We start from the raw sequence: 25,793 nt of genomic DNA, 5'->3' as shown, positions 1-25,793 counted from the left end.
GATCAGTGATCCAGCATACTCGTAGGAGAACACGGTCCACGCTCAGAGTATTGTGGGAAAATTGTTTGATTCATTCCACGCAGTTTGTTAGCTAACGACTGTCGCCCAAATTAAAGTTCGCGGCTTTGAGCGGGCTCCGATCGAAGCCACCAACTGGCGTAGTAGCAAGTACGGAGGAATTATTGGGGCTAGCAGACTCGTAGACTAGTAGCTTAGGCTAAGCAGCGCTCCCGTAGATACCTGGGCCTTCCTCCTCAATTAATCACTGACTGCTCTTCCCCCCGAGTCTGCTTCTCTCTAGAATTCATCACGATAATTTCATTCTTGAGCGCATCCGATCGTCGTCGGACATCGACTTCGCCATTGCTCGTCGCGCGCTTGCGTTTGGGTCCCTCGTTCTGCGGCTCCCCCCCCCGATGCCGGACCGTGATTCCCCATCAGCTAAGGAGTCAGGATCGCAGTCCGATTCCATGAAGACGCCACCCGGAGACAACCCGAGCTCAGGTGAGTACTCGGTGCTAGCCACCAGCTCCCCTGTGACGGCCAGCTTTTGATCCTCGAGTCGAAGTGCTGACAATCATGTTCCGCTCAGATGGCGCACCCGCGCTCCCTGCAGATGAGGTTGACTCGTCGCAACCGTCTCCCTCCAACGAGGATGGATTGTCCTCCGCGCCTCCTGCGGCACCGTCAGGAAGCCAGTCACTTGCGACTCCGGAACAGCCGAAAAAGAAGCGCTCATTTCTCCAAGTCCCCAGCCGAACATCTTCTCGGGCGAGTAAGAATCAGTCCGAGATGACTGCAGACACGCTGGATGACTCGAGGAACACGGCGGGGAGTTCACGCACAAACTTGACTGCGGGCCGTCGGAATCCCAGCAAGACAAGCAGCAAGCGATCCCTACGGGATCATGCCATGTCCCTCCTACGTGCGGAGCAGTCCAGAAGTGGTGATCCGGGTGAGGAGCCGCACCCAGCCCCGGAGAAGAAACTCAAGTCGTCGCGATTGCTTGCTATTATCAGTTGCTGCAGTGTAGCGAGCCGCGACAAAGACGATGCTAGGCCGGCCGTAAAAACAACTCAAAATCGACAGCCAGCAAAAGCTGCCCAACCAGTGATCGAGAAAACAGACTCTGGTGCCGTAGAATCGAGCACTGCAGAGCCCAGAGATTCTGAATATGTCGATGAAAAAGCCAGGTTGGATGCCGATGTCACTGCGAAGGCTAGGACAGAGGAAACCACCGTGTCTGAGGAACGCATCACCGAGACCAGCGCAGAGACCGACCCTGTTAGTTCTACGGTCGTTGAGAGCCCAGCTGCGGAAGAACCGAGTCAAGGACCAGGCGTGGAGAGAGAAGTTGAGCGCCGAAAAGACGACCATGACGCGGCTATGACTGATGCCGCCGATGTCAGTCAAGAAGAAGAAGAAGAAGGGTCGGGCAAGCATCTTTCATCCGAGATCGTCCCTGCACCACCACCGCCTCCTCCGACCGATTCCTCCGTCTCCGGGCCCCCAGTACCAGAAAGAAGCGGACAGACTACTTTACTTCCTCCGGCGTTACCCCACCTGAAGAATCGCAAGTGCTTAGTCCTTGACCTGGATGAAACCCTTGTGCACAGCAGTTTCAAGGTTTGTGATTCATGAGAGTCCCCAGCGACACAATTGCTCACGTTGCCCTTCTCAACAGGTCCTTGACCGTGCGGACTTCACCATTCCAGTAGAGATTGAAGGGCAATTGCACAACATTTATGTTATCAAACGACCTGGTGTTGACCAATTTATGAAGCGAGTGGGTGAACTATACGAAGTCGTGGTTTTTACAGCATCAGTCTCTAAGGTCTATATACTTGTGGTTCTTGGTAATGGTTGCAGTCTCTGACGGTATGCAGTATGGTGATCCGTTACTCGATCAATTGGATATTCATAAAGTCGTGCACCACCGACTTTTCCGTGACAGTTGCTACAACCACCAAGGAAATTATGTCAAAGTCAGTGACTTCATTTCCCGAAGTTTCTTCATTGATACTGACCTTCGCAGGATCTCTCTCAAGTTGGACGTGACCTCAAAGAAACCATCATCATAGACAACTCACCGACATCTTACATCTTTCACCCGCAACATGCCATCCCCATCAGCAGTTGGTTCTCTGACGCACACGACAACGAGCTTCTTGATTTGATTCCGGTCCTAGAAGACCTGGCAGGATCTCAAGTTCCGGACGTGAGCTTGGTTCTCGACGTCACGCTCTAGATTGTTCCTTCGCCTTCCCTCCCCTTCCGTCCCTTTTCTCTGGAAGATTTTGATTTGTTTTGTCGATTGTTATCCATGCCATACCGAGTCAGCTTCTTCCCATCCTGATTTCCGAGTCATTCTTGTGAAGTTAATGTCCCGAATACCCCCTCCCGCTTCGTTGTTTCCTTTGTGTGTCATCCAGAAGATCACCTCACTTGTGTTTTGCCTCCTCCTTGTGTCATCGAAACCTCTTATAAACCGTTTCCTTGTCATCCTTGTCTGCAGGTCAAACATATGACAGTGCTCCAAGCGAGCATCTTTCGTACTTCTCATTGTTGCATTACAAGGGCGTCTGGTCACCAGCCAATACTACTCGTTTTTTACCCTGCTACAGCTGTGATCTTGACTGCGATCATATCCAACACTTTCCCGTCATAGTTATCGCAGAGCCCCATGTTCCTTTGTCTCGAATAATTCTGTCATCATAAAAAAAGGATAGCTGCAAGCCCGATTTGTGTGTACATGTACCTCACTAATTGGATGCATGTGATGTACATAGCAGTGATTTATCGGCGTTCAATTTTGATGTCTGCTCAGTTAAAATCACAGCCAGTTTCCACATACTTAATCATTCGGCCGGCTCATGTAGTGGACGGATACATATGAATCGGAGACAACCATCGACTTGGTCATCCTTTGGCGGTCAGTCATCTGACAGGAGTCGGATGCAAACAAGACAAACACTCCGATATGGAGCCACATGAAGTGCACGTCAACAGCACCTAACCACCGAGTCAACCAAAGAATACGACTCATAAGAAGACGTCTTGATAGTAACTTCTCGATGGTAGTGTTTGCAGCAACAGGCATCGATCAGTAGATACTTGGTCATCGTCATTTGGCAGAAACAGTCATCCAACTCTTTGTGGTCGCGATCTCGTTATCGATACGTACCAACGCCTAGGTAATCGGTAAGTCTACAGCCCACCGCGGCACCGCCCCTCGTTCTTGACGACAGAATCCGAAAGAGAACGATCACGGCGCACCTTTACGGGTCCAATCTCGGCGACAGACGCAAAAACAAAAAAGAGAAAAATCGCGTCTTCTCTGACGGGTACTTCACGAGTGAAGAAAATCATCGTGCAGCCAGTGGCGAAATGAAGAGTCCGTCAGGGTGGGACGGAAAATTGCGAGTCGACGAAGGAGCTTCTAAGCACGCTGTTCTCACGAACCCGGAAGCTCTGGAAGATCCCGATTATTCGGATAAGGACGCTCCGCCCGTTGAGCAAATCGAGGCCGACGAGGGTAGGTGGCTCTGCTGTGCGTCCCCGTGTGATCAGGAAGTTGCACGCTGATGCCAGGATCAAGATCTTCTTGAGAACGAGTCTGCCGATACAGAAGTATGCCCGTCTCTCTTTCCGAATCCTCCTCGCCAGAGACTGATTGCAATAGGAAATCGACCTTGTTCACTGCCGCATCCAATCCATCCCCGCACTGCGCTTGGAACGGTTTACAAAAGTCGAGGTACGAGACATCAGAATCCGGCGGCTTGTCTCCCCATTGACTTTGATGATATGCAGAGAATATGCCTTCGCCAGAATCAGATTCAGAAAATCGACTTCCCTCGTGAGATTGCCTGCACGCTCACCGAACTCGATCTCTACGATAACCTGATCAGTCACATCAAGAACCTCGACGATCTGACCAACCTGACCAGTCTCGATCTGAGCTTCAACAAAATCAAGCATATCAAGAACATCTCGCATCTGAAGAAACTGCGGGACTTGTACCTCGTGCAAAACAAGATATCGAAAATTGAGGGGCTGGACGGGCTGACCGAGCTGAGGAACCTAGAACTGGGCGCAAATAGAATCAGGGTATGATCGAGAGCGGGGCTTGTTTGGGTCAAACTGCTGATATGGAGTGCAACAGGAGATTGAGAACTTGGACACATTAACGTCCTTGGAACAGCTATGGTTGGGAAAGAACAAGATCACTGAGATGAAGGTATGCCAATTGTCCACTCAGGGCGCACAGAAAGCTGACGGTGTCTTAAGAACCTCGGTGCGCTCTCCAACCTCAAGATTCTTTCCATCCAAGCGAATCGCATTAAAAGCATGGATGGACTGTCTGGCCTCACGTCCCTGGAGGAACTCTACATCTCGCATAATGCGCTAACGAAGATTCACGGGCTCGAGAATAATACGAAGCTACGCGTGCTAGATGTCTCTAAGAACCAGATTTCCAAGCTCGAGAATATCTCCCATCTGAAGAATTTGGAAGAATTCTGGGCCTCGGACAACCAATTATCCAGGTTTGAAGAGGTCGAGCGTGAGTTAAGGGATAAAGAGAACCTGGAAACGGTATATTTTGAAGGCAATCCACTACAAACCCAAGGGCCCGCCGTGTATCGAAACAAGGTGCGCTTAACCTTGCCGCAGGTCAAGCAGATTGATGCGAGTAAGTGCAAACCATCAGGAATGTTTTTTTTTCAACGTGCTAATCTGTATTCAAAGCATATGTGCGACTTGGTTGAACCCGGCACAGCTAATGACCACCACACCATCTATCATACCGAATATCATGCATTTCCTCTGTCATCCTTTGTGCAGATCAACAGGTAACTAAATAGATAATGATAATTTTCCTCACGGATTTTCTCTCCCCATGCCATGTAGTTCATCATGAGAAGACCACTTGTCCATCAAAGAGGCTGCGCCCATCTTTTCGCTCCACTTCCGAGCCTGCTTTACCCTTTTTCTACGCTCCTCTGGATCCACCCCATGCTTTGATCGACGATACATGGTAAAACAATCTGCGAGGTGACGCCCAGGGGCACCGCTCGCCATCACTTCTTTGACTCGCGCATCGGAAGTATCTACTGTGAACGGCGCGCTATAGGGATTCGCAACCCCAGTAATATCATCAATAGATTCTGCAGGTGATGATGGCGACGAGGCAGTGATGGAGCAAGTCATGTCACACGTCGCCTCCGCAGAGTCGTTGTCGGATTGTTCACGGGATCGAGGAATTTGTACACGTAGAGGAGAGGCTTCGAGAAGCCGTGCTGCAGTCTCCGGGGAGTCGAGTATAGCGACACATTGCCCTTCTGTCTGCTCTGGCTTGACTTCATCACCCTGTGCGGAATTCGATGATTCTTTCGGGGTGTTCTTTAGACAGTACTAGTATATGTGGTCAGTAGTAGCTGTCTTCACATCCTATCAAAAACCGGAATAACGGGAATCAACTTGGAAAGTCAAGGAATGGAAATTGACAAACCCGTCTGTACCAAAACCCGGACACATCTCCGAATTTCTGCAGAGCAGAAAGGATCAATCTGCTCTCGGCAATGTTCTTCGGTGCTGGCGTGACCGAGATCCGGACTCGACTTTGTTGCGGTGGTGCTCGACGAGTAGTAGTGTGGAGGGGTAGCATGGGTTGGCGCGGTGTGGTCGAAGAACGAGGCAGTAGTCGACATTGACGGAGAACAATGTTCCGCAGAGGAATGGTACCGGTAGCAGGTTCTGGGAGAAGTTTAAGCATCGTATGATGGTTGTTCCTTCAACGTCTAAGGCTTTCTTGCTTTTTTTAAGACAGATTGTTAATCGGAATTTCCTGAATAACTACATCGGAGGTCTTATCATTGTTCTTGCGATCCTTGAAAGATGATTGGCAAGTGAACTGCATACAACGAGCTCATGGTCCAGTAGTACTCAGTAGGACTGTAGCATTTACCTACTGTAGAAGCCGCAGAAAATAAGTTAGTCATTCTATTTCAGATGGAAGGTGTTCTACAGCGTTCAGCAACACCAAACTTCGGCATTTTCGGTTTCGAAACTGAACAAGAACAAACGGCCCATCCGTTCGCATTCCTATGTAGGTACCCTACTAGGCCTACCTACTAGGGGTAAGTACAAGTAGTCAACACCTCCTCAAACTGCCTCATCAAGATGCGACTTGTCTACGCGTGGCATCATTATTGTGCTTCCACTGGGCTATCACGACACTGTACAAGGAGTACGTCGTCGTTTTAACCAGCAATCCCAGGGCTGAAGGTGCCTGATCCATGTTTCCGCTTTGCTGTAATTGGTCGCGATCCTATGCGGGTCGGAAGCGACTATATCTCTTGTTGTCTTCCTGATACGCGAAGATTTCTTGCTCCTCTTTGGCCTGCTCATAGGCCTCGTTGTCAATCTCGTCCGGGAAGGCCCGACAAAACGTCCATCACTTTCGACCAGCACTTACCGGACTCGGAGATGGACTCATCCCATTCCTGGAGGGTGGACTGGAACCGGACCTAATCCTTGTCCATGTATCTCAAATACCAACGATCTGCTGAAGAGGCCTTTAGCGTGGGAGCCACTGGATTTGCACGTCTGCCGGGTAAGCCTACCCTGCGCTCGGAGTAATGCTTTTTCAAACGGTTTGTCCATTTGTCCGTCTCCGATACTTAGCACCGCTCCAGTGCTTCATCGGGATTTGTTTTCCTTGCAACTTCACTATATCAGATTCCTCCCATTCCCGAAACAGTCGATCATATACATTGGTATGTATATTCGTTCACAAATGTGATCCTTGGCGGTGGGCTTTCGGTCTCCTTCACCATGAAGTCCGAGACTTGGCCTTCGAGATTCACGGTCTCTCTTATCGTGCCAAGGTCACTGTCGCCTGCCGGGGCCGAAGCGGTTCAGTCTGGATGGTCGAGACGGGACTCTACGTTGCCTGGGATCGTGACCTCTCCCTGACATTGTTCAATCCAATGGAGTGGTAGGCGACCCTCTCCAGACGCCGGGTTTGCACCGGTGCTAGCCGTCGCTCACGAGGACTGCCTGCTGGGAGATCGCTGAGATCAATGTTTCTCCACGCCTCATTGATCTCCATCGAGACAGATCTGCAAGCCGTTTCGAGCAGAAAGGGACATGTCCCCAATCGGACACCCATCAACGATATCATCCACCAGCAAAATTAGGGCGTATCCTGCTGTTTTTAGTAACAGATGTTCTCTCTATACTGAGAGTACTCGTAATTCATGGCAGGTGAGTGATATAGTATTCTTGACGAGTGTCCTACTGGGGACATGTCCAATTTCTGCTCGAGACTGCTAAACAGGATCGTCCCTGGCCCCTTATAACTCAACAAGTGGTTCATGGATCAATAAACAAACACTGGAGATTATTCCAGTCCATTCTGAAGAAAATGGCGACACATGGCGTAATGTGACCATACTCGACCCTGGCCCCTATCATGTAGTCAAACGTCTGCATGATCGCAGACATTGTGAGCTAAAATGTACTCAGAATGTTCATTCTCCTGACTCGGTTCAGGCATCGAACTTGGATAATATCCTCTTAGGAATATGTTCAGGTCGCGAAACCCGACCTCTAGACGGCGGAGGGTTTGTGTGGTAGTTTATATTTGACCACCATGGCCAGGTACCGGTTGAAGTCAATCGCTGGACCATGCTTCACAATGCAGAAATCAATGAGACCGAAGCTGTTTTTGAGAACTAGGCGCGATTGTTGGTTGCTGTCCAGCGAATTCGAATCACGATTTGTAAAACCGTGGAATTTGTAGGTGCGTGAAGAATTCAGAAAAGTCCATGGCAGAAGATGTATGATGCATTGATTGAGAATTTCTTGTTTAGGACTGGTTGTCTGAACTAGGAAGTTCAAGATCAGAAAGCACACCGGCACGTTACTGTTATGTTTGTACTGAGATGATTCTCTTGGAACTCGGCACATTGACCATGGGCTTGCAGGACAGCAGGGTCTTCAGTCACTGCGTTCGACTTGGGACGGTGGTTCATTTCCCAATGTCTTCTGCGAAAATATGATATATCCACAGACAAGAGATAGTCTATAGTGACAATATCGTACTCAGTAGCAGAGATCACATAATTCATCACTCCAAAATACTCAAAACAGATCATGATGCCAGCCGACTTAGGCGAAGATGGGAATGTACATGCCATACTGCAACAGTCAGCGTCCGTCCGGTGACCAGGCAAGCGAATACGTACGTTGAGAGGATCATTGAAGCGAAGGCCCTTGTCCAGCGCGTTGATCGCTTCAATCTCACTGTCGTCCAGGTCCCATCCAGTCACGTCCAAGTTCTCGGCCAGGCGTTTCGGATTGCTGCTCTTGGGAATGACCGCAATGCCACGCTGTGTGGCCCAACGCAGCAGAACTTGCGCCGGGGTCTTGCCGTGCTTCGCGGCAGCTGCCTTGATGACATCGACGTCGAATAATAGAGGAACGTTGCGGGCAGCCTCCATGTCGAGCTCCAGGAACCCTTGGTTGCCAAAGGACGAGTACGCCGTGATCACGATGCCCTGCTTCTGGACATATTCGACGAGCTTCCTCTGCTGCAGGTACGGGTGGTGCTCGATTTGCAAGGTTGCCGGAGGGATGCGGGCATATCGCAGCAGATCCATGATCAGTTGCACGCTGAAGTTGCTGATGCCGATGCTACGGGCCAGCTTCTTGTCGACTAGCGACTCCATCGCGGCCCAGGTCTCTTGGATGGTCGCGTTGCTGAACTCCGGCTTGCCAGTGGCAGGGTGGTTCCAGCCGGGAGGGTAGGACTCGGCAGGGTCAACATACTTCAGGGCCACAGGGAAGTGGATCAGGTAGAGATCGAAGTAGTCAATCTGCAAGTCGTCCAGCTGCTTGCGCGCAATGGATTCGACTTTGTCGGCGTCGTGGTATGTGTTCCACAGTTTCGACACAATGAACAGCTCCTCGCGCTTCACCAGACCATCCTTGATCGCACGGGCCAAGCCCTCGCCCACCTCTTTCTCATTTCCATAATCTGGCGCCGTTCGTTAACATTTGGCAAAGCTTCACCGAAGAGGGTTCTCCGCCAGATGCTTACCCGCAGCACCATCGAAAAGACGGTAACCGGCCTTGACGGCGGCATAAACTTGATCGGCGCAGGTCTCCTTCGGCACCTTCCACAGGCCGAAGCCGACAATTGGCATGTCATAGCCACTATTCAGCTTGACGGTTGGAGAAGCCATGGTGACGGATGCCCTTCGCTGGTTCAAACGGCGAGTTATCTGATCAATTGGTAGCAACGTCAGCTCGCAACTTCCATGAGGAGAATCATGGACAATAAACGAAGGCACTCACATTGAGGTGACAGTGAAAGTTCAATTGAGGAGTAATGATAAAAAAGCTCTCAACCAACGGAGCTAACGTAGGCTTAATAAGTATTGCATCCTCCGGGAACCAGAGTGTGGGATCCGATGCAAAAAAAAGAGAACACGATGCGGGTCTTACCGTCCGTTCCGAGGGACCGAGATGGAACGCCAACTGACGATTATAAGCGGTGATATCATTTCTACTTTGTTAGGGCTAATTCCAGAGTCACAGATCCATGAGCATCACCGTCCTCTCCCCACATGGCTACGTACAAACATGGGGTGGGGGAGGGGTAAATGCACGAATGCACGCCGCATATAGTGTGCAAACGGAGTCGGACAATGGGAAGGATCATGAACAAGCCACCGGCCGGTAAAATAGCTAATGAGAAGGGCAAACATTATCTGTCACATGGCAGCGTTGCCCTAAAATGAGGTACAGGGAGCGACGGATGTGCCATCAGTCCTTGTTGCAGCGATTGGCAATGCCACTTGACACATCCAGAGTTCCAAATGCCTTCTGGAGAGTGATGATCTGGTCAGTGACCATAAACCGAGCAGTGTTCCGATAATTCACCGCCATCAAAATTCACCGTTCCCCCTGTTTGATGATGAGAGAGAGCCATAAAAATTTGCCGCCGGAGTAAATGGAGATTTGGAGAAATGATAAACTCAAAGACACCGCCCGACTCGGTGTGCCGAGTGACTGACCACAAAAGGCTTCCGGCTAAATAAAGGCTAAATTCCCGGTGCATGCTGTCAGATTTCTCTGCTCAGTCTCGGATTGGATTGGATTGGGGACCTGATCTGCGTTATCCTATCACACGGCTAAAATCAACTGCAGCGGGTCAAAGCACGGGATCCTTTCAACAAATCAATCGCATGCATGCTTCGGAGAGCCTCCATTGCCCTCCAAATCGTCCACGGTCCAGCAGGCAACAATCACGGCGATGAAACAATTCCAGATTTGCAGTCCCTAACTACTCCGTACTCTTCTCAGTATGGAGTATGGATTGAACCATGCGCTTTGTCACGCTGAAGCAACCTGGAGTGGCGCGACCGCGAGAAAGCTCAAAGTTCGTGGGTCCGACAACTAACCAACCAGTTAGGGATTATCCAGGATAGGAAATTTTTAGAGATTTCAGCCCTAACCTCACATCATCTCCAACCTCGACGATGATTTACTCCATTACTTCATGAACCTTCGAACATGTCCAGTTGTTCTCTCAAAGATTAGTCATTATCAACTATTTCCATCCAAGTAAGTAATCAAACAAAAGAAGAAAACACATCAGTAAGTAGCTAAGACAGATCGAGAATGGAAAATTTGAAGACTTCACAGGGACGATGGGGTGGTCGCCAGACCGTGGAACAGATGCAAATCCCAGTTGTATGAGGTCACTCCTTGAACTCCTTCCCGCTCCTGTGCACACTAGAAAATTAGATACTATCATTAGTGTCATTGATCAAACTGCTTCCACTGCGGTGCTCTCTGTGTAACGCGCGTTCCCGGAACCCGTGCCATTCAGTTGCGCCTCGGGAGGAACAGCACCAACCAGCTTGTCCATCAGATCGTCGGCAGACAGAACTCCCTCCAGTTCGTTGTTCTGCTGCTCTCGGGACACCGGGACAACCTGGTGATGCTGTCCAGTCGCCGGGTAGGGTAGGTGAGTGTAGTTTGCGCCGGCTAGTTCGGGACGAATGGTGCTGCCCTGAGTCGTCCACATTGGAGTCGGCGCTTGCGTGACGTCAGTCATCGAAGGGGCGGTAGTGCCATAGATCGAGTTGAGGACGGTCTGGTTGTTATCAAGGACATGTGGCGCCGGCAGGTAGTGATTGGTGTGGCCGGTCAACCCATACGTTGGTAGGGGTAATCCATGGAATCCATGGGTCAAAGTAAGATCATGAACATTGAACAGAGCAGGACTGGGACTTGACACAGCGATGCTTCCTGGCTGAGACGAATCATGAGGCAATGGATTGAAGGAATCCAAGACCGATGTCGAAGGGATCTTCAGGACTTCCTCTGGCCTGCTTATGCCGTTCAAAAAGTCGTAGGTCCCATGAGGACTGTACATGTTGGTAACCTGATCGTTCGGGAGAGGATACATTGGCCATTGCTGCTGCGGAGTCACCGGAGTTGGCAATTGCATCATGCCGTTCTGTGTCAGGTTGCCGTAAACCTGATGCTGAGGTCGAGCAGACAGCATATGATTGTCGATGACAAGAGGCGGGAGGTCGAGGCCACGTTCGTTGTTAGTGCCATTGCAGGTCGAAGGTGGAATCAATCGCCGCCAAGTGGTTGTTCCAACCTCACCTGGTCTGGTTTGGCGGAACTTCCACAGCAGAATCGCCATTCTCTTCTTGCTGTCAGTGCTGTTCCCATTGATTCCGTCAGGCATCCGGCGGTGGGCAGGCAAAGATGCTTTGAGTTCCTGCATCGCCGAAAGAGACCGAAAGAACTGACGAGTATTCTCTTCCGCAGCTTTCGCAGCGTCTGACTGGCCCGATTTCTCTGCGGCTTGCTTCTCCTGCGTCAACTGTGTAAACAGTTTCGCCCACCAGGATGATTCGAACAATGGTTTGACTTTGGTCGATGTCGTTTTGGGCAGGTCATGATGAGCTTCCAGTAATACCTTGCCGTTCTCGTAGATTCGAGTGTCGCAAGTCCAACTCTCCATTTGACCCACCATGGAAATGTCCCCCGCTGTTGGATGCGAAAAATCAAAATCCAATTGAATACCCAACCTCGAGCCAGAAGGAGGGAAGTCGTCCATGAGCTGCAGATTGACCTCGAGGAGAATGATGTCGCAATCGACTTGACTGTTGACATCGTCAACAAGGGAGGCAAGATAAGGGAAGGACGCACGCCATCCTTTCAGGCTGTCCAGCGGCATGGGAAGCGCGACCGGACTGCGTTGATCTCCCTGAAGACGGGTGTATATATGCAACGCTTTGTCGATACGATTGGGCTGCTGAGGAGCGCTCACCCACATGTCGAAGTTGCAAGCATGGATCATATGCGAGCAAGTGTCGTAGGCCTGCCCGCCGAACGGGGTTTGACCGTTCACGCCGCTGGTGTATGATGGAATAGAACCTTGATCAGAATAGGACGACTGTGTCGAATCAACGAAGCTGCTTGTCACTTGATTGTCGAGAGAAGTTTGAACTACTGGCGGAGTTGTCGTTGGCGGCCTTGTGTTCGGATTGCCTGGCTTTTCTCTCACAAGCCTTTCCCCTGCAACGTCGTGAGTCAAATGTCCGGAACTTTTCAGCTATAGCCAATCTTACAGTCAGGATCGCCCTTCAGAAACGAATCCAGCACCTGCAAGTGACTAGAGACTTGTTTCCTCGTCCGCCGTTTTCCGGTCAGCTTGTAGATATACTCCGCGATGAGCTCATTGCGGCCGTAAGACTTTCCACGCTCTGACCATTTCCTTCGTCCCATCGGAGGGTTTGCCTCAAGCGCTGTGCTCCTCGAATGATCAGCGAAAGAAGTTTCTCGAGATGTAGAGCAGCTCACCTTGCTGGAAGGCATCCTCGAGTTGATCAGACCAGACTGGTTCCCCGTCCTTCCCAGTGTCACGACGAGGTCTTGCCCTATACTCAAGATACTTCCGGGAGTTCATGTAGCTTCTCTTGGGGCGAACGACAGGGATCGGCTGAGCAGCAGACTGAAGGCGCCGAAGCTTCCTCCCCTGTGTGGAAGCGACCGATGTCTTGTCATCTTGTGCACTTGTCGTCGCGGGCGTGGTGGACTCTTGAACAACAGCGGGAGGTTGAGGGTACTTCAGATCCAGCGGTTGGTATTGCTCCTCACGACTCACCCCGTTCCCATTCACGATGGCAGGGTCTGTGTATGATTGTGCGTTGCCGGAGGTATTCTGCAAGACCCGATCTGATTCAGACCCAGGCCCTGACCCAACATTATCGAGAGGCGGCTGTGCCTCGGAAGATACAAACGATTCAGGCTTCCACTCTGACATAGCGGTGAAGAGGGGGGGGAACGTGTGCGACGAGAGGATGGCGCTGGTCCTGAACTTCCCTCCAGGAATGGGCAACCAAAATTCCAACTGGGAGAGAGGAACTTTGGCTGCAATGCCAATGACCCTCACGGATTCACAACGCACGCATACAACAATAGCCTCACTGAACAGCAGAGTCACGGAGTCACAGGAGGAAGGTGGCAAGAACGCGGAAGAGAATGCTGCGAAACTGGGAAAGAGAATGTTGAGATGCTGGAGGCAGATAGGCTTGCTGTTTATATTCGAGCATATGATCTATCTCCTGTGGAAAGGAGGGCTGCACATCCCAGCCTGGAACCGAGGGCCAGCCCGCCTACATCCTGCTACACGTCTCTGAATGGTGAGAAATGCCTTTCTCCCTTTACAATATACACGGCCTCTGTCTGTCCATGACCCTAGAGCGGGACCGCGTCTTGACCATCCCTCCAGTCGGAAACGCGGGAGAGGGAGATACTTATCGAACTACCCAAAGCTAGATCCTTGCCGCTCCGCCATCAAGGCTCAAAGGACATAGCACGATGTTGAAGATGACGGCTTGTTGCAAGCAAGGGGCCCAGAGAGGCACGACCTGACCGGAGATTTACGTGCAGGAGCGCACGGCACTTGATCTCTGGGAGAACCTCAGAGGGTCAGAGAAGGTACTACATACCGTTGTGAAGATGAAGTTAACGGAGTGGCAACATCCAAGAGGAAAAGAATGTAACTCATTCCACCGGAACTCCCCGCCCATGATTCAAGAATGTTCCCCTGGAATCGGACTGATTGGAATGTAGATGCATTTTTCAACTTTTTCCTGTCTCCAGATTTGAAGGAAGGAGACGAGGGACTCAGGAGAAACACCCGTTGACGGATTTGGGGCAAGTAGGGTGGGAAATAAATCGCAGGGACGTGTTCAAGGAGATTGAAGTACTTGCATTGAGAAGCACGAGGGGCTCCTGCATCGCGGCTAGGCACCTAACCCTAATCAAGGAGAACGTGGACGTAGGAAAATTCTTTGCCTTTCATGCCCTGCCCTAAAGCAAGGGAGACTCAGCACTCAATCACCACCAGAACATAATAGAAGCAGATACTAGATGAAAAAAATTTTTTGACGAGGTATCTGATCGATTCGATGGATTACTGATCAAGGTCACGGCTAACAACTGTTTCTCGAATACATTGACCTTGAGCATGGAAAATCATATCGCATCACATTTGGTCCTCATTTTCCTCGCCTACAACAAACTTCTTCCGCTCTGACCGAGTCATATTCTGGATCTTCACTCGGTCCACTTGTTGTCCCATCTTCTTTTCGATCTTCTGAATTTCTTCCTCTGGGTCAATAGCATCCTCAGCAGCATACTCCAGGACAAGCTTCCGACCCAAGAAATGCGTGTTCTTCAGAGCGTCCATGGCATTCTCCGCTTCGCGTGCACTGACAAAGTCTGCGAATGCGAAACCGCGTGAAGTACGATCAAACTTCTTGGGAACCCGCACAGAGCGTAGCTTTCCGTAGGCACTGAAAAGTGCTCGAACTTCCTTCTTGGTGGCCTGGAATGGCAGGTTCTTGATGATGATCTTGGTTCGTCTCGCCGCCGTCTTCTTGGCTATGTCTTCTCGTCGCCGTTCCTCAGCAGCATCCATTCCCTTGTGCGACATCTTGACCACGAGTTGGTGCTGGTCAAGCGTATATCCGTCCATCGCCGCCAAAGCTGCTTGCGCCTGTGCCTTAGTCCGAAACTCGACGAAGCCAAACCCCATGCTCAGTCTTTCCCCTGGGCGTTTGGAATTTGGCTTTGTCCGTACTGTAGCTGAGAGGAAGCCTTCAAGAGGTTTGAATACCTCTGCCAAACGTGCACTGGTAGTGCTAAAGTTAAGGTTGCGCACAAACAAGGTTGAAGATGGCGTCGTTTGAGTCTCGGAAGGATCTTCAGGAGCAGTAAAGGTATCAGTTGCCGAGAAGCCCTGAGACTTGACCGCGGTCTGAGTCTCACCAGCAACCGTTTTGTCGTCTGCAGGAGCGTTAAAAAGATCCTTTGGGGCTCGTTCGAGGAACAGGATGGAGTCGCCAAGTTTTCGGTATGCCAAACTCTTGAAAGCTCTTTGAGCCTCATCCGGATGAGCAAACTCGACAATGGCAATCGTCCCACTTGGAGGCATCAACAAGCGCTTCACTTCGCCATATCGTTCAAACATCTTCTTAAGATCATTTGACTTCACGCCATACGAGAAGTTCTTCACCAAGATCGCTGTGTTCCCACGCTCTCGCTGTTTGAACGACTCGAGATTGACTCCATGGGCGCTGAAATACGCTTTCGTTTCTTGGATTACATGGGTTTCTGCGTGGGCTTGCTTAACAGCGGCATCCGAGGAAGTTGGGTCAAGAAGATCCGCCTTCGAGACTCCCAACCGTTCAGCTACTGAGGACATGACAGCATCTGCCTGCGGAGCGCTGTTAGATCGAATAAACCACAATGTGACAAACCAAGGTTACTCACATTCATGTACAGCGAGTTCCAGTTGAAGGTTGACGATGAAGCCTCCAGCTTGCGCTTGATTTGCCTCTGTTTCTTCACAGGGAGTTTGGCCAACTCGGCTTCGCTGACTTTGTACGTCTTTTTGGCCGTCGCCGGCAAAACATGCAGGAGACGGCCTTGGAAATCCTTTCCATCCAAGGCTTTGTACGCTTCAATGGCGGAAGTAGGTTCCACGTACTGTACATATGCGAATCCTTTGCTTGTCTCATGGCGAGTATCAAAGGCAATATGGATCTTCGCATGACGTTAGCCCATGGTCATGAAATAGAATGTCATGAAGAGGGAACATCAAGGAATTAGTGCTGGCTCAGATAACAGGAGCATCTACAAAATCCCCTTTTCCTTTTTGACATCATATGCAGTTTGCATCTGATGTCCCTATCAGGATAAATCATCATGCAGATTATGGGTTGATGTGAATAAAATTCAAATGGTCAAGGGCATCTCACTCACCTCGTCAACCTTGCCAAAACGAGAGAAGATTGGTTGCAGGTCTGCTTCAGTAGCGTCATATGGGAGATTGCGTATGAATAATCGGCCTGAAGCACGAATTTGTTCGATGTCCGCATCATAATCTCGTTCATCATCGGACCGATCCTGCTCGGAGTCTTGCCCATGGGATTCTCTGGAATTAGCGGCATCCTCGGAGAAGTCGCGTAAGGATGTTGCTTCTCGTCTCATAGGCTCATCGTCTTCATCTTCATTGATTTTGGTGATCCTCGGCCTTTTCCTCTCCTCTTCCTCTTCCTCTTCATCAAGCAGGCCAAGGAGCCGACTTGTCTTAGACCGCAGCCAATCTTCATCTGATTGTGGTGGGGGGCTCTGGCGGTTGACAGACGAAGCATCACCTGCAGGAGCTTCATCCACCTCTACGTCGCGATTCGATCCCGCACCGGACTTGGACGTCTGCTCCGTGGATTTCTCCTGGACAGAGACTTCTGGCGAAGTTTTATTAGCATCCTCGAGTTTTCGCTTTTTCCTCGGACCCTCTGTTTGAGTCTCCTCTCTTTCAGGGAGATTGTCCTGAGGTTTTTGATTGAGAGCCAGGTTCTGTGCCAGATCATCATCGTTGGCCCATGTTCTTGTTTTGGAGGGACGCTGCATAACACTCAAAAATTCCTCCAGCTTGGCATCTTGCTTAGGATCCTCGGATCGTTTTCGTTTCAGACCTGTGTCCGATGATGTACGGTCCTGCGATTGTTTTCCAGACCCTGTTTGGGCAGTATCTGCATTCGGCTTCATGAACAAGTCAGCTCACGACTACCTCGATCATCAGCTTCAAGGACATCAAGAAACAGATGCAGCCTGTCAAGTAAGCGGGCACTCACCGGTCGAGCAATATCCACCGAAATCTTTGACATTCTGATATATGTCTTGTTAAAGTAATCCACAGCCTGCTTCGCGATGCCAGCATCTTTGAAGCCAACAAAACCGATGCGACGATGTGGGATGATATGCGCATCGGTTACATGGAACCGTGAGAAATGCTTCCGCAGTTCCTCACTGGTGAGCTTGGGAGGAAGTCCAGAGACGAAAACTCGAGTCCCCTCCATGCTGTTGTCTTTTCTTCTTCTTCTCACCTACTGTGGGAATTGCAGCAGGTAAGCTGCTGATGGGAAGGAAAAAGTTCTTGTGCCTGGTTCTGTGGAAATTTTATTGCCGAAGGCGGTGAGGGGTGCATATTGGTCTGTGCGTCAATTCTGGCCCAAACATCTGCTTTAGCGTTGTGTTTTGTTTTCTGAAGTCATCATCACCGGTTTCGTGCCTTGAATCACGGTATTTTCTCGTTGTAACTCTTCACTGCAGTTTGTCTGCTGATACGCGTTGTTACTGTTGATTTGGTGTTGGCCAACCTCATAAAGGCAAAATGGCTACTGAAAAGCGAGAGAAACTCGAAGGTGGGTAGTGATGATGCCACACTCAAGACGACGATGGAACAGATTCACTGACATGGAATATCGCAGCCCAAATCAAATCGGTCGACATGGTATGGCATTGGCGGCATTGTCTGGAAGCAGTTCACTGATTTGCATTGAAAGACCGAGGATATGCAACAAGAAGCCATCGAAGTTGGTATGCAAACCTCGTGCGCGAGCCAGGAAACGACGCTGACCTGAATAGCGACGGAGGCTATGGACAAATATCACATCGAGAAGGCATGCTCTGTTACGTGATTTCAACAGGGTGGGGAGGACTGACACAAAGGTTTAGGACATCGCTCAGCACATCAAGAAAGAGGTGCGAACATTCAGTACCGTCTGCGATCTCGGCATCATTGTTAACTAGTGCGGCAGTTTGACTCTCGCAAAGGTGCAACATGGCACTGCATTGTCGGCCGGAACTTTGGGAGCTTTGTCACACATGGTGGGATTCTGTTTTCACAGGTCGAAGGGAGGACCCGTCTAACTGGTTGACAGAAACGAAGCATTTCATCTACTTTTACCTGGGCCACTACGCTATTCTCCTGTTCAAGACGCAATGATTGATCAGATTCATGAATTTTCCGTATTCAACTGGGAGAGCATGGCAGGCAGATCCCGGCGGAGTCTGAAGGCCTCCGGCCAGGTGAAGGCAGATTTGGCCAGCCTCCAGGATTGTCAGCTTGACACGCTTGATTTCTGATGTGTTCATCATTGGGCGTTGCCATCCTGTTATACACGGTAGCACTCGAGAAATGGATTATGACGAAAGGGTATTTGCAACTTGTCAAAGAATGTTTGTTCCCTCAACGTCAGAGTTGTAGTATTTCTAGAACTTACGGATTGCCCACCTGAAGGCCTGAAGCGGTGCCTTATGAAGCCAAAAGTGAAGCATGTGACAGTCTCTGAGATTACGTAAGAAATGTGCCAAGCGACACCGTCCCTTCCTGCGCCACTGGCATCCACGTCAACGGCGGTTTGGCCCCTTTTTGATTGGCCTTTTGGCCGCCTCAGCGTCTCCTGGAAGTTCTGGAACAGCAGGAGCCAGGAGTTCAATGAGAGTTTATGATTAGTACTCCCATGATTTAAGGATTCATCTTCAACGAGCATCCATATCTTTTGAGAGTTGTGTCTTAGGCATCGCCGTTGACGTTGAAGGCCCAGCATGGCGATCTGTATCACGTTCGGAACACACGGTAAGCCAGCATGCGACAGGAAGGAGGCATAGAACAGAGGAGTAATGATACTATTTTTCAGAATTCACTTCGATGCTCCAGGGCTATGAAAATGTCCGGGCACATTGTCCTAACTGTGGGTGCTATCTTTGAGCTCTTTCAAGGGCTAGATACTGAGTCAAGCAATAACGCGTGTTGCAGGCAACAACTGGGATGTGATCTGCGAAACACGATGGTATGTATCACCCGACAAGCTGATACTGAGGATGGTTTTGATTGACTGACAGTCGATAGGCCATGGTTCACGATCTGCTTCATCGTAAGACCTTCAGTGCCCAACGTACAAGAGATGATGGCTGACACTCCTCTCACAGCCCGCTATTCCACTGTCCTTTCATAAATACAAAGTGAGTACTCTTCTCGAGAGTACCTCAAGTCTGAGACGTCTTGGATTGACAATTGCTTTCAGGAAGCGAGATGTCTTCGATGCAACTTCGCACAAGATATGAGGTACTATCTCTGATTTCAGTGGCACCTGCACTGAAGCAAGTGCAGAAAAGAGATGCACGAAAGGCTAACTATGCTTCAGCATGAGACGAGACATCACTCCCAATACGCGACCGCCTGCGATGGGACCTGGATACAACTACGGGCCATATCAGCCACCTCCAGGTCCTCAACCAGGATATCCTCCCCCGCATCCCGCGTATACCGGTGAAGGCTACAAATAATGAGTCTTGTGTGTATTCTGCGTTGCCTTTCTTGCTCGCTTGTCTGCTCTGATCGATTTCTCAGGATACTATTTTGGATTCAATTGTTCGATACCTTGTTGGAGGATGGTGTTACATTTTCATCATGGCATCAGACCTTGACGTCTACTGAAAGTTATGACGAAATATTGCTATCACTGTCATGTTTCATTACTGGAGTTAACAAAGATATTGCTCCGTGTACTCAACAGGTTCCTTTGCCACGCAGCTGTTTTATCAATCTAGTTGGTTTTTTGAGAAGGGGGAAAACACAGTTTGGACGGACGTTCCTGTGCCGAACAACCGGTTTATAGATCAAAAAAACCCCATTGTCGAAAAGTCCCTTGTCTTCGATTCCCACTCAGACAATTGCTTTAGTCCCTTTTTTACTGCCTCTGAGATTGGAAACTAGGTTGTCGAAAACATTGGAGGCGCGAAGATGAGTCGGCCGCAACGCCTACGAGTGCTCTCGTCCCTCCAGTGGGTCTGATAAACCTGCTATGTAGGTAGTACTGGGAGAAGCACTGTGACTGCGTTTGAAGTCAACCTGTGCATAGTTAACAAGTAGGTACTACAGAGTGGCTCTACCTGCATTCCTTGGTCATCACTTAATACATCTGGCCACCAACTGTTATACGTCTGGCCACCAACTGTTATATCTACCGTAGAGATACTGACTCACACGCTGTCTTATGTACAACGAGGAGGAACATGGAGAATCCGGCGGAAGGCGTACCATATGTAAAAGGTTGGAGGCGGAAGGTTGGCCAAGCAGTGATGCTCAGGTCCACTCCCGCAGGGTCCAATTTGGTCCGGACAGATGTGGAGATGACCCAAGGCCAGAAGGCCGAAGCAAAAACTGCCAAACACGGACATGAAGGTTGCAACATGAGCTAGAATCAGTCCGAACATGGGACAAGAGGAACCATACAAGACGGGTCCGGCGCGGCCTCCGACAATATCACCGTCGGAAGGGCCGCGACGACGGACGGCTGAACCCCGAGACTTCATCATCCACAGAGCACCTGCAGAAAGTCCGTACCACATATTTTTCTTGCCAGGGAACCCTGGGGTGTTGGAATACTACTCGGTCTTCTTGGAGGGCTTGCACAATGCCCTGAATAACAATGGCGATAACAGCCACGATGGCAGCGGCGACACGACCATCAAATTTCATGTCGCGGGCCGATCACTTGCTGGCTTCGAGTTGAATACGCCCAATTCCTTTCAGCAACAGCAATCGGCAGAAGACCACATACAAGCGGAGAACAAACTCCGCAACATCAGCGAGCAAGTTGATTTCTGTCTCTATGAGATCCGCCGTTACATGCGCGACGAGTCCGGCGCCACCACATCTACAGGCGCACAAACACCGCGCAAGCTCATCCTCATAGCGCACTCTTTCGGGGCATTCGTGGTGACGGAAATTTTGAAAAGACTCGCCTCTTCGTCTAGCGAGGCTGCACAGGACGGGTTTCGTGTCATTGGCGCCGTGCTGTTGTTTCCGCCTATTCCAGATCTCGAGGCTAGTCCCAGAGGCGCTCAGATTACGGTGGGTTTCGTGTGAATACATCTGATTCCCGATCCAATAGGGGCGGGAGAGGGAGTCGTATGGACTGACCTGAAAAGCGCATCGCTCGATCCCGGTATCTCGTTCCAACGTTTAGCCTCGCTTCGGGGCTACTGAGCAACCTTTCGCTTTTCCTGACAAGGACCTTGATCAGATTCACCACGGCATTCCCCGATGATGCTCTCGAGACAACGAGACGATTTGTCACGAACAGGACGGCAGTCGCGCAGTCATTGTGAGTAGTACCTTTCTCTTTCCTCCGCATGCGTACTCAACCCGTCCATTGACTCACACGAGAATGCCTTGGGAAAGATACCTCGTCAAATATGAGTTGGACGAAATCAAATGGTCCCGCTGGGAAGACGCTTTCTCAGCTATCCGCACCGGGCCGTTCCCTACAAAGATACGACTCTTCTTTGGCAAGAATGACTACTGGGTCGCGAATGACTTGCGAGATGCGTTCATCGCGAAGCATTGTTCGCCGGGTAACAACGCAGCGGAGAGTCACGGAGGCGCCCTCGATCTGACAGCTGATATTGATCCCTCTGAAGATGGCGATGAAGAGAGCGTTGTCCTTCCTCATGATTTCTCTATCCGTAAGTGCTGCATATCTGAGACGTTCTCCGTCTGGAATCTTGCTAGAGGTAATGCTGATGTGCTCTCAGGACACAGTGAGCATGTTATTCCGTATGTTGTCCGATATATCCGTGAAATTGTTGGTTAGGTCAGACGCCAGCCATGGCTGCGTAGAATGTACACATCAACGTGCGCCTGTAATGCCAGCCTGCCCAGCGCGAAGATGAAATACCAGCATCGAACAAGCCGTAAATCCGCTTTCCATTTGCATTAATAGACACCCATTCGACAATAAAGTACACGGGAGAAAAGGGTATAGGAAAAGAGGATTGTGTCACGGTACTCCACCCAGAGATACGACATACTACTCCCACGATGGCTGATGGGGCAAGGTCGAACAATTGTTGTGTGGCTTGAAAGAATTCGGCGACCGGGGGGGGGGGGGGGGAAATTCTGACTCGAAATAGGCATGAACGCATCCACCATCTATCGTCGAGCCCAATATCCGGAACACCACCTGTCAGCGCCCTCGCGACCGTATTTATGACGAGAACTTGCGAGTAATCTTCGCAATGACTGCGAATCGCAACAACAGTCAGCAACCCCGAATCCCGCTTTCAATAGCATCGAAACAACACGAGTAAAGAAACACACATACCATGTAGCCCGACAACTGAAAAGATAAAGCACAAGCTCAATACCAACACCACCACCGGGTCCACGCGCAGCCCGGGGCTCTCATCGGTGTACAGCTTCAGCATCGTGCCTGACGAGCCTCCCGCGCCCGCGGCGCGCGTCGACGACGGTCGCGCATTCCGCAGCGATTCCTTGTGATCGGCGGCCGCACGGCGACGGATGGCGGCCCGGGGACCACCAGGGGGAGTCGGCGACGACGGACGGATGACACCCGCAGAGGAGCCGGAGGCAGCACCTGCGCCACTGCCAGCGCCCGGGTTGGAAGACTTGCTTTCGGAACCGGACTCGGCGCCGGATGAGGCCTGGAAGAGAGTTTCTTGTTAGGAAGGGGATGCCATTTTTTTCGACGATGAGCTAGGGGGGATGGCAACTCACCATTATGATGGAATTGAATGGAAAGAAGACGAAAGAAAGCTCGAAGGAGCGACGAGCTCAAAAGAAAAATCAAACAAATAATGTGAATCGGAGAAAAAAAGACGATGGCAATGTTGTTGGTGAGAACAAGGGTGAATGGGTTTCGCTCTTATCGTCGCGGAGTTGATGGAAAAGGCCACGAGTCAAAAGTCCGATCCGGATCTGGATCCTCACTAGCCACGTACTTTTTAAAATCCACCACCACAACCCCGGATTTGCAGCATTGGAGGCAAATTCGACAGAACTACGTCCAACCTAGCTAACTGCGATGGAAATTTTGTATGCGCCCCGAATTGACTTTCCTATGTACAAACACAAAGCACCATTATCCCATTGATTGTTTGATTCCATCCGGCACCCCGAGTACACCGATCAAAGCAGTCGTTCAACAATAAATACACACAGGCAGGCGGTAGTGGTATAGAGATCCGGGCAATAACACATGAGAGGAAAAATGGGACAGATTGGAGGTCTGCTAACCCTGAACCAAAAAGAAAAAGGGAAAAGAAAAAAAAAAAAAAGGAGGGGTATCAGAAAAGATAGGGGGTATATGTACGTCTCAAGCTAGTTCAATGATCATGCTCGCAGCGTCCTCAGTCAATCATCATGCGAGTTGGCATGGGCTGACCGTGCGGACCTTTGGCTCCGAGCTCGGTTTGCTTCGGGTCATAATGTCGCCTCGGCTTGTAGATATGCGGTTTCAAGCCCTTGTGGAAGTTGTGTGTGCACATGCAGGCGTTGACAATCGTCATAAGAATGAGAATGATGGTGATAATGGCAAAGAACGTCAAGGATCGACGCGCTGGGAGGTAATCACGGTACTTGGAGGGTTGGTACATCCGCACCAGTTTGAAAAGGAAATATGCCAACCCGCCAAAGTAGAGAAGCTACAGCGAGGTCAGTTAGACGGCACCGATTGAGGTTCAGGGAACTTACAATAATGACAATCATGCCGAAAGTGTTTTCTTTCCGCGTGAAATAGGCTGCGAAACAGAGGATGATGATGGTAACGGGAATGGCGGCCAAGGTCAGTGCAAATTCGGTGTCCGTGCGGCCGGTGACGATGACAACGAATTGGACTGTAAAGCCCAGGAAGAAGAAGAAGTCGAACTTGAGCAGCGCGATATAGATCTGGTAGATGCGTTAGAGCAGAAACGGCCAACGTGGAAAAGCCGTCTCCTACCTGGTAGGTGAGATAACGCCTTTTCATCCGCAAATCCGCGCTGATATGCTTGTAGATGGTCCACGCAAACTCGTCATATAACTTCCAGGAGACGAAAATCATCAACGACGACGACAAACCCAAAATGCATGGAATGGCAATCAGAATGGGCTTCGTGGCCGACCACACGTCGGTATCGATGGCATCATTGACCAGCAACACCCCGACGGCATCCTGGATCTGGTCGATTTGCACCGCTCCATAGATCAGCAGTCCGATGTTGCAGATGCAGATTCCAATGATCTGAATCGTGTTTCGTAGTCGCAGAGCATCGTAGACCAACACCAACTCGTATATGAAACCGAAAATGTAAAGAGAAAGAAACGTCGGAATGGTTTTGGAGGAGGTGCTCAGATCAGCTCGGGGCTCCAGATGAATGTGAAAGTCTGCAAAGACATATCTGACAGCTCGTTGAGTCCATGCATTCCACGCCGCCGCAGGGGGAAACGGAGCACACTCACGATTCCAGACCCAGAATCACGGCCGATTGAATGACCGCGACTATGACAAACATCCATGTCCATTTTGAATTGGGAACGTACATTTTGGACTGCTTCGGCGGCGACGATACCGTCGTGTAGCCTTGTCGACCTCGAAAACCTGCCGTGCTCGATCTAAAGGCAGGGTCATAAGACCCCCCCAAGAATGAGGTTCGCGACCCTGAGGAGAGAATTTTGACAACCGGCTCCGTTACGGAGCGAGAACGAGGCACAAGTCGAGAGTTTTATGGTGTCGACCTGCCTCGGGTGATTTCGGGGGAAGGTTGGACCGCAAGATGCGGTACGACCTATGCACGGTGCAGCCAGGGATGAAGGTGGGAGGTCGAGCCGGGACCTGGTGAGTGAGCAAACGGCCGGGTTCTCAGATGCTGTCGGCAAAGCGATGGGTTCGGGGCAACGAAGAAGAGGGTTGCTGGAAGGTATCGATCCGAACGACGACGAGGGAGCAAATCTTCGGCGTCTGACTCTGATCGGGAAAACAATCAACAGAAGGGTGGGAGTAAGAAAAAAAATCGGCGAACAGCGGGGATAACAGCAATTGTTGCAGATCTTCACGATGGTGGCAAACGAGCGAATGGATCTTGCCGGAGGAAAAGGCAAGTAAAAGTGATGCGATCTGCCACTGTTGACGCTACTGAGACGACGGTCTGAGGCTCAAGGATGATGGATGAGAGTTTGCGGGCCTGGGGAAAGGGGATTGAACTGTCAGCCTGTGACGGTCCTGTATGTCATGGATCCGTAATTTACCCTTTGCGAACGAGCGCGGTATTTAATCACAGGCAGGACTGAGAGGATCTGCCCAACCACTAGTGAATAAATCCCGATATCACTTGCATAATGGAGTAGTTCTCTATTACCAGTGCTTTGTATCATCATTATCAATGCTTTTTCTCCAGCTGAGATTCATGCTTCTATCACACCATGTTGTCGGGGGAGATGAGCCAGGGAGGGAATGCCAAGAGTGGTCAGTGTCAAACCAGCGTATCATGGGATCTTGTTTAGGTAACTGGATTACCGTAATTATTCTTTCCCCTGAATGGATTGGGCCAGACCGAGGGGC

General features: G+C 50.4%; 12 protein-coding genes across 12 annotated transcripts; 5 read left to right on the top strand and 7 right to left on the bottom strand.

Moving 5' to 3' along the window:
• Positions 1–416: 416 nt before the first annotated feature.
• VTN31DRAFT_1927 (uncharacterized protein) lies at positions 417–2,248 on the top strand (the record flags this gene model as incomplete). The annotated part of the gene is made up of 5 exons (XM_069402038.1): positions 417–504; positions 593–1,626; positions 1,685–1,834; positions 1,887–1,985; positions 2,036–2,248. 5 exons carry the CDS (start codon positions 417–419, stop codon positions 2,246–2,248), a joined length of 1,584 nt encoding a protein of 527 aa, XP_069257556.1.
• A 1,139-nt stretch (positions 2,249–3,387) lies between these two features.
• On the top strand, positions 3,388–4,766 carry VTN31DRAFT_1926 (uncharacterized protein; the record flags this gene model as incomplete). The annotated part of the gene is made up of 7 exons (XM_069402037.1): positions 3,388–3,535; positions 3,599–3,630; positions 3,683–3,754; positions 3,811–4,107; positions 4,163–4,237; positions 4,288–4,690; positions 4,747–4,766. The coding sequence occupies 7 exons, from the start codon at positions 3,388–3,390 to the stop codon at positions 4,764–4,766; spliced, it is 1,047 nt and encodes a 348-aa protein (XP_069257555.1).
• Positions 4,767–4,878: 112 nt separating this feature from the next.
• On the bottom strand, positions 4,879–5,773 carry VTN31DRAFT_1925 (uncharacterized protein; the record flags this gene model as incomplete). Its single annotated transcript, XM_069402036.1, has 2 exons — positions 4,879–5,412; positions 5,510–5,773. 2 exons carry the CDS (start codon positions 5,771–5,773, stop codon positions 4,879–4,881), a joined length of 798 nt encoding a protein of 265 aa, XP_069257554.1.
• Positions 5,774–8,172: 2,399 nt separating this feature from the next.
• Positions 8,173–9,248, bottom strand: VTN31DRAFT_1924 (uncharacterized protein; the record flags this gene model as incomplete). Its single annotated transcript, XM_069402035.1, has 3 exons — positions 8,173–8,202; positions 8,250–9,040; positions 9,104–9,248. 3 exons carry the CDS (start codon positions 9,246–9,248, stop codon positions 8,173–8,175), a joined length of 966 nt encoding a protein of 321 aa, XP_069257553.1.
• Positions 9,249–10,837: 1,589 nt separating this feature from the next.
• VTN31DRAFT_1923 (uncharacterized protein) lies at positions 10,838–12,819 on the bottom strand (the record flags this gene model as incomplete). The annotated part of the gene is made up of 2 exons (XM_069402034.1): positions 10,838–12,609; positions 12,663–12,819. The coding sequence occupies 2 exons, from the start codon at positions 12,817–12,819 to the stop codon at positions 10,838–10,840; spliced, it is 1,929 nt and encodes a 642-aa protein (XP_069257552.1).
• A 37-nt stretch (positions 12,820–12,856) lies between these two features.
• Positions 12,857–13,357, bottom strand: VTN31DRAFT_1922 (uncharacterized protein; the record flags this gene model as incomplete). Its single annotated transcript, XM_069402033.1, has 1 exon — positions 12,857–13,357. One exon carries the CDS (start codon positions 13,355–13,357, stop codon positions 12,857–12,859), a length of 501 nt encoding a protein of 166 aa, XP_069257551.1.
• Positions 13,358–14,584: 1,227 nt separating this feature from the next.
• Positions 14,585–17,465, bottom strand: VTN31DRAFT_1921 (uncharacterized protein; the record flags this gene model as incomplete). The annotated part of the gene is made up of 4 exons (XM_069402032.1): positions 14,585–15,817; positions 15,874–16,146; positions 16,366–17,148; positions 17,241–17,465. 4 exons carry the CDS (start codon positions 17,463–17,465, stop codon positions 14,585–14,587), a joined length of 2,514 nt encoding a protein of 837 aa, XP_069257550.1.
• Positions 17,466–17,779: 314 nt separating this feature from the next.
• Positions 17,780–18,394, top strand: VTN31DRAFT_1920 (uncharacterized protein; the record flags this gene model as incomplete). The annotated part of the gene is made up of 7 exons (XM_069402031.1): positions 17,780–17,810; positions 17,877–17,899; positions 17,952–17,985; positions 18,034–18,068; positions 18,124–18,150; positions 18,207–18,276; positions 18,330–18,394. 7 exons carry the CDS (start codon positions 17,780–17,782, stop codon positions 18,392–18,394), a joined length of 285 nt encoding a protein of 94 aa, XP_069257549.1.
• A 602-nt stretch (positions 18,395–18,996) lies between these two features.
• Positions 18,997–19,737, top strand: VTN31DRAFT_1919 (uncharacterized protein; the record flags this gene model as incomplete). Its single annotated transcript, XM_069402029.1, has 7 exons — positions 18,997–19,027; positions 19,089–19,142; positions 19,208–19,241; positions 19,301–19,325; positions 19,381–19,413; positions 19,476–19,516; positions 19,596–19,737. The coding sequence occupies 7 exons, from the start codon at positions 18,997–18,999 to the stop codon at positions 19,735–19,737; spliced, it is 360 nt and encodes a 119-aa protein (XP_069257548.1).
• A 928-nt stretch (positions 19,738–20,665) lies between these two features.
• On the top strand, positions 20,666–22,049 carry VTN31DRAFT_1918 (uncharacterized protein; the record flags this gene model as incomplete). Its single annotated transcript, XM_069402028.1, has 4 exons — positions 20,666–21,307; positions 21,385–21,560; positions 21,638–21,921; positions 21,991–22,049. The coding sequence occupies 4 exons, from the start codon at positions 20,666–20,668 to the stop codon at positions 22,047–22,049; spliced, it is 1,161 nt and encodes a 386-aa protein (XP_069257547.1).
• A 393-nt stretch (positions 22,050–22,442) lies between these two features.
• Positions 22,443–22,975, bottom strand: VTN31DRAFT_1917 (uncharacterized protein; the record flags this gene model as incomplete). Its single annotated transcript, XM_069402027.1, has 3 exons — positions 22,443–22,477; positions 22,560–22,899; positions 22,973–22,975. The coding sequence occupies 3 exons, from the start codon at positions 22,973–22,975 to the stop codon at positions 22,443–22,445; spliced, it is 378 nt and encodes a 125-aa protein (XP_069257546.1).
• Positions 22,976–23,604: 629 nt separating this feature from the next.
• VTN31DRAFT_1916 (uncharacterized protein) lies at positions 23,605–24,777 on the bottom strand (the record flags this gene model as incomplete). The annotated part of the gene is made up of 4 exons (XM_069402026.1): positions 23,605–23,898; positions 23,948–24,142; positions 24,195–24,633; positions 24,695–24,777. The coding sequence occupies 4 exons, from the start codon at positions 24,775–24,777 to the stop codon at positions 23,605–23,607; spliced, it is 1,011 nt and encodes a 336-aa protein (XP_069257545.1).
• Between the last annotated feature and the right edge of the window lie 1,016 nt (positions 24,778–25,793).

Source organism: Thermomyces dupontii (assembly GCF_041956625.1).
Source record: "Thermomyces dupontii strain NRRL 2155 unplaced genomic scaffold VTN31scaffold_10, whole genome shotgun sequence".
Taxonomy (NCBI): domain Eukaryota; kingdom Fungi; phylum Ascomycota; class Eurotiomycetes; order Eurotiales; family Trichocomaceae; genus Thermomyces; species Thermomyces dupontii.
The sequence above is the reverse complement of the archived record's forward strand: the minus strand, read 5'-3'. Positions and strand labels throughout refer to the sequence as shown.